An 11,636-nucleotide genomic window follows, 5' to 3' on the forward strand; every position below is an offset into this window, starting at 1 on the left:
AAAACAATATGTAATTATGTATGTGTTTTCCGATGGTCTTAGGTGACCCTTGTGAAAGGGTCGTTCGACCCACAAAGGGGTCGCGACCCACAGGTTGAGAACCGTTGTCCTAAACTATGCTGATGCTGCTGGTCCAAGGATCACACTTTGAGGAGCAAGAACTCAGGGCAGGAGTTGGCCAACTTTTTCTATAAAGTCCACATAGTAAATATTTTAGGATTTGTGAGCCGTAGAGTCTTCTGCAACTACTACTCAACTTTGTCATCCGAAAGCAGAAGCAGCCATAGACAGTAGGTAAATGAATGAGCATGGTTGTGTTCCCAAAAAATTTATAGATCACGAAATTTGAACTTTATATAATTCTTTTAAAAAAATTATACTTTAAAAAATTTTCCATTAAAAAATATAAAAACCATATCTTAGCTCATGGGAAATAGAGAAAACGCAGTGGGCCTGCAGCAGGCCGTACATTTTCTGAACTGTGAGTTAGAGGTCAAGATATACACTCCCGTGGAGAGTCAGTGGAGGTTTCCCTATGAAGCACATGTAACCAAAGCAACTAATCTTTTATTTTAATATATATTGTTATTGATTTCAGAGAGAAGGGAGAGATAGAAACATCAATGATGAGAGAGAATCATTGATCCGCTGCCTCCTGCACACCCCCCACTGGGGATCGAGCCCACAACCCAGGCATGTGCTGTAACTGGGAATCAAACCATGACCTCCTGGCTCATTGGTTGATGCTCAACCACTGAGCCATGCTGGCTGAGCAAATCTTTCTCTTTTTTAAACCTTTATTACATTTTGTTCATGCTTCCTTTTTCCTCTGATAGTTGGTTTATGGATTTTTTATGAAAGATTAAAAAAATTCTAATTGGCATTACAGACAGACAAACACCTCAACTAGTTTCAGAGTTTACCAGGTATTCTTTCTGTTTCCTGTGGTATGTAATGCAATGCTTTCCACAGAGAAGATGCCAAGCAAGCAGGTGTTTGATTGCATTTAATCTGTCAAAGGAGCCTTTCACGTGGCTGTAAGGAGGAGGAGCTCCTGGGTGGGATGAATGTAGAGTGTAAGGAGAGACTTCCAAGGAGGGGAACGTGGGCAAGTAATACATGAGGGCCGTGTCAGGGACAATAAATCCGTGCAAATATTTGACAGAAACAGCGGATTAGTATAGGAAAAGGATAGAAAATAAAATCAGGGCCAAGTTATATGGAATGCCTCAACACAGATCTGAAGTTTAGGGGATGATGTATGTAGGGAACAGTTTCAAGAACTTTAATCTGCTACAGGATATAGAAAAGATCCATAACTTACTGGAGATGAAGAGATCAATGAAAAGATTTAAGATTAATTAAAATGTAAGCCACAGTTCTCATGGGTGAAGACCTGGACTGTGACCCTGGAAGGAGAACAGAGAAGAACGAACTGAACGATGGCTCCAGGCTGGAATGCTCTCCAAGACTTTAGAAAACAAAGGAAACCACAAAATACCCTGGAAGCAGGAAATACTGCTCTTCTCAGTTGCCTCCAAAGTAACCTGCATGCATTGTGTAGGCTGCTCCATTGACTGGGGGCTGTGTGTGTGTAAGGTATCTTAATTCCCCAAATCATATATGTTTTGTGAGTATCCCATATTTATTTTTAATGAAGTTTCTGGAAAGATAATACTGGAGTATTAACAATCTGGAGTGTTAGCAAACAGATTTGCTTTGTTAACATTATTTTCAGGTTAAATATAGACACATACCTATTTTAAGCTATATAAATACAGGGAAAAAAAAGCTTTCTGTACCATATTTTTACAAAAAGGGTACCAAGGCCAAAGAATTTTCTAGAAGATTAGACTCAGAGGAAATCTCCAAGTGCTAATTAAGAGCTCAATGGACAATACAGTCCCAGAGACTTCAATCCTTTCCATTGTAAGTGGCACATTCCTACGTATTTCTTTAAAAATAAATCACATTTGGCGGGAGGTGGTGGGGAGGAGGTTGGGGCAGCTTCATAGTTTTTATGAAACTCCTGTGGAGAGTTTGAGGTGCTGGGGGAATAAAGGAAAGAGTGTGAGAGAGAAGTTGTGTTAAAATAGTCTGGCAGCTTGCAGCCTCCCACACCAACGTCCTGGTTGTTTGGGGAAGGAAAAGTGCTGACCAGCAAAAATGAATTACAACTGCTCCATTTCTCTAGTTGTGGGAGCCAAGCGGTCTGCTAGAAACATTTGTAAATATCGGAAATGTGGAAGGCATTAAATCTATTATTGCTCCGTTGATCAGAAGTCTTAGGGTCAATGAAAATATTGCTGCCTCTGATATTTTTAACGTGATGATTAGTTTCCCTTGGTACAATAGATATTTTGAGCATAACGTTTGTATTACTTTCATATTTTTCTTTAGATAAGAGTAATAGATAAAAGTGGAAGAAATGTAAGAGTCATTTATTATAAAACATTTTATAAGACACTTTGAATTTCTGTTCCTTTTCTTCTGCAACTGGAATGGTCTCGCCAAGTTGGACAATGTCGCTTATTTCCAGGTTGATAAAACATACAGGGTGCTTTACAAACAAAACCTGTGGGAATTGTCTAGTCATTCATCTCACGGTCTAAAATGTAGAGTTCCCATCAGTAACGTGGACACAGCCCTTTTTTTAATTTAAGTTCTTTATTGTTTAAAGTATTGCATGAGTCTCCTTTTTCCCCCATTGACTTCTCCCCGGCCGCTCCCACCCCCCAGCACATGCCCTCACCCCCCTAGCGTCTGTGTCCATTGGTTAGGCCAGTGGTCGGCAAACCACGGCTCGCGAGCCACATGCGGCTATTTGGCCCCTTCAGTGTGGCTCTTCCACAAAATACCACGTGTGGACGCGCACATACAGTGCGACTGAAACTTGTGGCTCATGCGCAGAAGTCGGTTTTCGGCCTGGGCGAGTCTATTTTAAAGAAGTGGCGTTAGAAGAAGTGGGGGGTGTCGGTCAGTCGGTTGGTGGGGCGACAGAAGACGCAGCGCAGGTGGGCCGATACGTAGCGCGGGAGAGGCACGCTCAACTCATGCACAAGTTGAGTGAGACTGGCTACAAGATGAGTGTGGATGGGAGAGTTGGAAGGGGTCGACCTCAGCGAACGTACCTCAATCAGATTGAGGACGTTTTTAGCAAAGGCCAGTTTAGGAGTACCCTAATTAAGTTAATAACAATGTACCTACCTATATAGTTTAAGTTTAAAAAATTTGGCTCTCAAAAGAAATTTCAATCGTTGTACTGTTGATATTTGGCTCTGTTGACTAATGAAAATCTTTTCCTATTTATCAAACCTTACCTGTTTGCATTCTTAAAGGGCCAATGTGTTTCCCAGCAAATAAAAAGCCATGGGTCTGGACAGTCAGAGAGTCCACTTCACTAGAAAGTGGAGCCTCCCCTGACTCCCCCATGCCTCCTAAATTTATATTTCATGTCTAGTTTATTTAATTTACATTGCAGCCCTTTTCCAGATTCCTGAACCCTTGCAGCTGCGGATAAGACCCCAGCAATATATGAAGACAAATTTTTCCTTAGATTGTTTAAAGTTTGGCTTTATTGTCTTATAGCTTCCAATGGAGCTATTAAACCATCCTTCTGTTTTTTGGTGTGTTTTTTTTTTTTTTTTTGGTTATCCTTAGGAATGATGAAAATGGAAATATCAAAATGAATTCATAATTTTAAAAATGGCTCTTAGGCTGTTTCCAAATCTTAGCTATGGTGAATTGTGCTGCTATGAACATAGGGGTGCATATATCCTTTCTGATGGTGTTTGTTTTCTTGGGATACATTCCTAGAAGTGGGCTTACTGGGTCTTTTTTGATTGAACAAGCATCTGATTATAGAGCACCCAGCCTTCCACTTCTGCTTTATTATTTTAACCACCACCATTTCCTTTCTTTCTCTCCTTTCCTTTGGCCTCCGTTTGGCCTGCAGATGGTTCTGTGAGGGGAAGGAGCTGCACAACACTCCTGACATTCAGATCCACTGCGAGGGTGGGGACCTGCATACCCTGGTCATCGCAGAAGCCTTTGAGGAAGACACAGGTCGCTATACCTGTCTGGCTACGAACCCCAGCGGCTCAGACACAACATCCGCCGAGGTGTTCATTGAAGGTGAGGAGAGGTGTGGGGCAGCGGTCAGCGGTGTGCATGGTCTAACAGCTTCAGCATCGCAGGGCTTCATTGTGAATATGCTTCCCCAGTGCAAACAGTACAATGGTGTTGTGACACAGAACTCATTTCTCCCGAAAAATGTATAAGTAAATCGAACAGTCCCGACACTTAGGCATGCATCAACCGCATCTAATGTCAACATGTGTTCCTTTCCACTTGAAACATTTCAGCTACATTAACTTATTTAAAATGTAAAGTACCCAATTTACTTTTGCTTTCTCTAGGGAAAAAAGAATGGAAATATATTGAAATACTGTATCTATCAACCAAAGTTAAACTCCGAATTATTTAGGAAATCGTGAGAATAAGGGAATATTTTTAAGTATTCTCATTTGTCTTAAATTCTAGAATTTTCCCTCTTTTAAGACTCTGCTATTCCTGATAACTAAGACTTAAAGAGGGGCAGGCAGAGAATAGAATGTTTCTATCAATTCACTTTGGACAAGACTCAGCCTGTAGAGAATTAGAAACCTTGATATCAGAGTATATAGTTTTAGATTATCATTGCATTGTGATCAATGCCAATAATTTAAATTGGATGTGTTTTAAGCACCGCAGTGTTATATCATCTCTAAATCCATAAATCAATATGCATCTTTTCAAAATACTAATTAAAATACAGAAAGAAAGTTAAAATTCCTGAGGTCTCCACCACATGTATCTTCATCTTTGAACTACTTTTCAATGTTTAATACAGCCGAATTTCTTCCTTATTTAAAGTACAAGAAAGCAGGATGTGAGCGCCTTCAAGAACTGACAGTTTGGTTTTAGAAGTAAACTGTTATCACTCATAAAAGTGTGCACCTTGACTTCTCCTAAAAGGTGCCTCTGCATTATCTTTGAAAGCAAACATCTGTGAACTCCTCAAAGGACCTTGCCCTGTTAATAAAAGCAAACATTCTGTTTCTAGTAGTAACTAATACTTACATGGGGCTTATAAATGCACACATAATACACATACGTAACCATTTAAACTTCACGGAAAGCCTATGAGGTTCTATTAGTAGTCCCTTTTTACAAATGAGTAAACTGAGATCCACAGAGGTTAGAGAGACTCATTCAAAGTTACACCAGGATGTAAACCCAGGCAGTCTCTCCCCAGGGCCCATATTCTTAACCACTGTGTCATACACACATCAAAGTGCTAAAGTAAGAGAAAAAGAATAACAAAGGTTTTTAACATTTAACAAGTTAGCAATAAGTATTAGTCTTGGGCAGACTGTGTAGCAAACTCCTTGAAATATTTTGGAATGTCATAAAAGGAACTTAAAGCTTCCATTAAAAACCTGTTTGTTAATGATGATCAGGCTCGTCACCCAAATCCAAGTTCAGATAGAGCACCTTAAAATTAAAGACTTTACCTGCTTTCAGCACTGGTAGGACTGTAGTGAATTTTAGTGTGTATTGCCTCTAAGCTACAGATGTTCAATGAATTCACAGCAGTTCAAGTCATAGCCTATGGACTCAATTCAGCCAGTACTTGTTAAAGCCCTACTGTGTGTGAGACAGTGCAGGTACAGATATGATTAAGACACAGTTGCTGATATCTAACAGCAGAGATGGGCATATTTTAAAAAAGAATATAAAATGATAGGTGATATTATAATAAGTGATATAATAGAAATATATGAAGTATTATATGGTTACAAATGAACTTTAAAATTTAACTGCAGTATCTATAAGATATGCTCACTTTTCACATGAAAAGAGGAAAAATGTCTCTATCTCTGAAACTGGTTTCAGTATCTCGCTCCGGTAGACCCAAACCATCCACAGCATGGTCTTTACTTTTATTTATTTAAACGTGGTCTTCATGTAGAAGCTTCTGAACCACCAGTCCTCTTCCGCCTTTGAAATCACCTGCAAGAGCTACTCAGTGTGGGGAAATGCACCCCTAGTTCTATATGCATGTATGTTTCATGCCCTGGACTTGGGCAAAGACAGTGGGTTATTTTTTCCAATACACAGTTTCCCACGTGATAACACTGAACTCACTTAGCCAACCCACCATTAGGTGTCTGTGACTTCAGATAGACTGTGTGTAAAGAGGAGGATAAGGAAGCTGGACAGAGTTAGAATGAAGAGCTATTAAGGTTCAGTCTCCAGTGCCTAATATAAAAAAACTAGCTCGTTGGCCTTGTAAAATATGGGTAATGATTTTAAAAAATACCTGAGAGATTTCAGTATATTTTTATCCCTGAGAACAAGAACTTTAGGTAAATTCTTAGGCTATTATGACGGAAAGTAAGAAAGCTTCCTATTTTACTTATCCAGCACTAAATTAGACTCCGCCATATCTCTATTGAATTGTTTCCTAAAGCATGTTATTAATAGGTCAGCATGTAGTCATCCAGGGTCTATCAGGGTGTAGGAAGTTTTCTATAGAATTTAAAAATCCAAACAAAGCCTTTCCTAAAATTTTACCAACCTACTGGTTGGAAACCATCTAAAGTTCACTGTCTTATGGGGCAAGTTTTAGAGCGATACAAAAGAAATTACAGCTTAAGAACCAGCTAACATTTATTTAGTGTTAGCTAGGAACCAATCACTTCATTTTTATATGAAAAATTACCCCATTTTATGGTTGAGGAAATTGAAACTTAAAGAGGCTAAGTAGTGCCAAGATCGCATACAACACACACACATGCACACACGTGCACACATGAACACATGTGCGCAGGTGCTCACACACCCCCACACACATAGCACTCAAGAATTCAAAACCAGGCAGTCTGATCCCTGAATCTGCCTTCTTCACCACTCACTCCGAAATAAAATGTAGATGAACTCATTACTGTGGCAGCTGTAATCACCTCAAGCTATTCAGGGCATGTATTGAGCACTGTTTAGAGACTTTACTAAGGAATTACCGTAAGCAGGCAGTGATGTAGACACTGCGGGCAGGCAGGCGCATAGGATAGGCCTGTGCTCTGCCTTCCCTGACGCTCCCGAAGAGGAGGGAGAATAGAGCAGTGCACTCATCAATCATCCCAACACCAGCCAGTGCCGGGAAGGAGGTAAAGGTGGCTGGTGGGGTCCGGGATCAGGAAGGCCTCTCTGAAGAGATGACATTTGATCTACAACCTGGACCCCGAGAAGAAACCCACAGGAAGACTGGGAAAGAGTGCTTCACACAGAGGGCTCAAACACAAGGCCCTGAGAGGGGAGGACCAGATGTGTTCGAGGAACAGAAGGAAGTCCAGGGTGGCTGGAGCATAATAGAGAAGAGACAGCTGGGAGGGTTGGGCAGGGGCCAGTTCATGTTGGACTTAGGGCCTTGCGGTCACTGTTAGCAGTGTCACTCTTAGTGGCCTTTATTTTCAGTAACATCACAAATCATGGAGGGTTTAAACAGAAAAGTCACATTAGCTGATTTATACAGGGTGGGACAAAAGCAAGTTTACACTTGTGAGAACCCAAAACAGTTTATTCTTGCATTCTTATTAGTTACTGTATTATTGCCATAGGAACAACTGTTAACCTACTTTTGCCACACCCTGTCTTTTTAAAATTCTTGCTTTAGCTTGTAATGGGAGACCAGTTAGAAGCCCGTTGCAGCAGCACAGAGGAGAAACGAGGGACTTCAGGAGGAGATGGTGTAAATGGAGGTGGGGGGCGGGGGTGTCAGAATTGGGTTAAGAATTCAGGGGTAGACTCCAAAAGCTGAGCACTATGAAAGGAACCAGGCAGCTCCACCGCCTTCAGCTTTACCATGTGTAAACCATGCTGTGTGTGGACCATGCTGCCAACCTCTGGAATGGGGGGACGGGAGGAGCAAGGTTAGGGGCCAGGGAAGGGCGTGTGCTGTTTTGAACTTGCTAAGTTTGAAATTCCTACTTAGGTAGGCAAGTGGATGTGTCATGTCAGTAATTGGACATATTCCCACAGTCTAGCCCACAGGGCTGAGTGAAGTATCTGGGAGCGTCAGGACGTCGATGTAACTAAGACTCTGGGACTGGGCATACCTACCAGGCAGGAAGGGAGTGAGAGAGAGAAAGAGAACCAGGTCGGATCCTGGATAATCCTTCCTGTGGTGGGAGTTCCAAGAGGGGAGATGCCAGGGAAGGAGAGGAACCAGGCAGAGTGTGTGCAGGAGGCAGAAGGAGGTGTTGCAGGAAGGAGGGTGATGCCAGCTCTGTCCATTCCTGCTGAGGGTCCACTCAGATGAGGGCAGGAGGCAAACGCAGGGTTTGGCAGCTGTGGATGTTTAACAGGAGGGATCTGGGCAACCTGGACAGGACCAACCATCCAATGCAATGAGTTGAGAAAAGCTTGCAAAATATGGAAAGAGAAGCAACAAATAATAGATTGTGTTGGGGACATTTTGTTCAAACACCAGCAGACTCGAAAAGTGTGCGATCAAAAAAGATTTTTAATTGAGGTATAATTGACAGATAATAATAGTTTCAGGTGTACAATATGATTCGTTATATGTATATACTAGAGACCCGATGCACGAAATTTGTGCACTGCGGGGGGGGGGGGCGGTCCCCCAGCCGGGCCTGCACCCCCTCGCAGTCTGGGAGCCCTTGGGGGATGTCCAACTGAGGGCTTAGGCCCACTCTCTGAGGGCCTAAGCTGGTAGTTGGACATCCTTAGCACTGCCACGGAGGCAGGAGAGGCTCCTACCACCACCGTTGCACTCGCCAGCCATGAGCCTGGCTTCTGGCTGAGCAGCGCTTCCCTTGTGGGAGCGCCCTGACCACCAGGGGGCAGCTCCTGCGTTGAATGTCTGCCCCCTGTGGTTAGTGCACGTCATAGCTACCAGTCATTCCCCTGTTTGGTTGATTTGCATGTTAGCCTTTTATTATATAGGATGACGAAGTGATCACCAGAATGAGTCTATTTAAAATCCATACATCTATTACTATACATAGCTATAGTTTTTTTCTTCTTGTGATTAGGATTTTTAAGATCTACTTTTGAATATATAATGCAGTATTACTAACTATAGTTGCCATGCCATACATTGCATATCCAGGACTTAATCTTGTAACAGGAAGTTTGTACCTTTTGACTCCCTTCAACCATTTCATCACCCCTCTAACCTCCCACCTCTGGCAACCACCATTCTGTTCTCTGTATCTATGACTTTGGGTTTGTGCTTTTTTTGTTTTTAAGATTCCACATATAAGTGGCATCTTATGGTGTTTGCCTTTCTCTGTCTGATTTATTTCACTTAGCATAAAGCCTTCAAAGTTCATCCATTTGGTTGCAAATTTTAGGATTTCCTTCTTTTTATAGATAAATAATATTTCAGAGAGTGTGTGTATGTGTCTCACATTTTCTTATCCATCCATCCATCGATGGAAACTTAGGTTGTTTCCATATCATGGCTATTGTAAACAAGGCTTCAATGAACATGGGGGTGCAGATATCTTTTCGAGTTAGTGTTTTTGTTTCCTTTGGATAAATACCCAAATGTGGAATTGTTGGATAAGAAAGATGGATTTTTGCAGTTAGTTTGTTTGTTTTCATACCAGAATTAATAGAGTTTGTTTATATGCTAAAGAAAATAATCCAAGAGAAAAAAATACATGGATTTTGCAGAATGGAGGGAGAATAAGATAGAGCAAAGCCTTTGCAGAGGAGAAAGGAAACTGAATTCGGCCTGTATGGTGCTGGATGGTGAGTGGGGTACTCTCAAGGACTAGAAGGCAACGAGATATTCTCATGAATTTCATGATGTGAGCAGGAAAGGGAAACATACAAAATAAGTACAGACATGCCAAGTTTCCACCACCCCACCCCTCCTGGTTGCAAAAAGGATTACACAGGTCATTATAGATTTAGGAGCACCGAACAGGACAGGATGGTGGCTCTGAAATGTGGGATGAAGGAAGGTGGATTAAACTGGATCTTGTGGATAAGGAGTTGGGTCTGATAGAGAGGAGAGCAGGGCACCATCAAAAAGGTAGGGCGTGGCCAAGTGCCCATCAGTAGATGAATGGATAAAAAAGCTGTGGTACCTTTACAGTGGAATACTACTCTGCCATAATAAGGAGGAAAATGTTAGCCTTTGCGACAGCTTGGGTGGACCTGGAGAGTATTATACTAAGGCAGTGGTCGGCAAACTGCGGCTCTCGAGCCACGTGCGGCTCTTTGGCCCCTTGAGTGTGGCTCTTCCACAAAATACCACGTGCGGGCGCGCACGTACGGTGCAATTGAAACTTCATGGCTCATGCGCAGAAGTCGTTAGCGAGCCGCAGTTTGCCGACCACTGTGCTAAGGGAAATAGGCCAGTCAGAGAAAGACGAGTACCATATGGTTTCACTCATAAGTGGAATTTAATGAACCTGAACTACCAAGCAAAATAGAGACAGACTCATAGATAGAAAGCAGGCAGACAGCTCAGGTGGGGGTGGGGGGAGCTTTGAGGGGATGGGGGAATTGAACAAAAAAGAAAAAAAAGGAGAACTCTATGGACATGGACAACAGTATGGTGATTGTGTGTGTGGGGGGGGGATAGAGGTGAAAGAGGGCATAGAGGGGATAAATAGTGATGGGGAAAAATAATTTTTAAAAAGGGAGAGGGCAGTAATATTCAAGCTTGGTGCATGTTGGCAGATTCTAGTTAATATTTTTCTCTAAGTTCTCAATTTTTTTGAATGATCAAATAAAACATGTGCCCCTTTTAAGTGACATTTTGACACATGCTAAGACGTTATATGAGTAACTGCTCCTGTTGATCCCAGCAAGAAAAAGCCTCGTTGAACATAAGGATTCTTCTGCTGGCTTTTGGAAAAGTGTTTAGAGAAGCTGAAGGAGTCTAAGCCCAGCTTGGCCATTCTTTCACAATGTTTTATGAGTAGCTTGGTTCCTAGCCACCATGACCTTGAACAGTCACTCACTGGCTCTGAATTCAGTTTCTCCACCTGTGCATGGAGAAAATTAGATTGTTGTAAGGACTGAATGAGTTAATTGCCTAGAGCTGTGCCTGGCACATAGTGTGAACTATCATTATTATTATTACCAAAAAAGCACATTTTTATTTTAAAAGATCTAAAACATATGCATAAAAAGAAAATATAAAAATCACATGTAATTTCACTATCTTATGTTCTATATTTGTATATTTTACTATGTACTCTTTTGTACCTGGTTTTTAAAATTTAACCTATTTTTATATAAAATATTATTGAGTAACTAAGAGGTTAAATAATTTGCATGAGGTCATAAAATAGAAAGCAGTGGCAACAGAATTTACACTCAGATTTTTTGAACTTGTTGAATGATTATTGCTGTGCTGGTAATTATAGCAACTGAGAAAGAAGGGAGGAGAAAAATGAGTAATGGGGCCAGAGTATATTTAGTCCTTAAATTTTGAAAGGCAAAACATGTATAAAAGGATAAACTTTATGACAAGATTTTCACTAAATTCAGGATTTAAAAAATACACACATGCATGTATGTGTGTGTGTGTGTGTGTGTATATATATATA

The 11,636-nt window shown here is 41.3% G+C and overlaps 1 protein-coding gene across 1 annotated transcript in view; it reads left to right on the forward strand.

The window, feature by feature from the left end:
• The window catches only part of PALLD (palladin, cytoskeletal associated protein), a 392,451-nt gene that overhangs the window by 148,342 nt on the left and 232,473 nt on the right, over positions 1-11,636 (forward strand). Inside the window, exon 2 of the mRNA XM_014535224.1 lies at positions 3,956-4,134. Within this exon, the coding sequence (XP_014390710.1) occupies positions 3,956-4,134 (179 nt within the window). The remainder of the gene's footprint in view (positions 1-3,955; positions 4,135-11,636) is intronic.

The sequence above is a fragment of the Myotis brandtii genome, unplaced genomic scaffold (assembly GCF_000412655.1).
Source record: "Myotis brandtii unplaced genomic scaffold, ASM41265v1 scaffold14, whole genome shotgun sequence".
Taxonomy (NCBI): domain Eukaryota; kingdom Metazoa; phylum Chordata; class Mammalia; order Chiroptera; family Vespertilionidae; genus Myotis; species Myotis brandtii.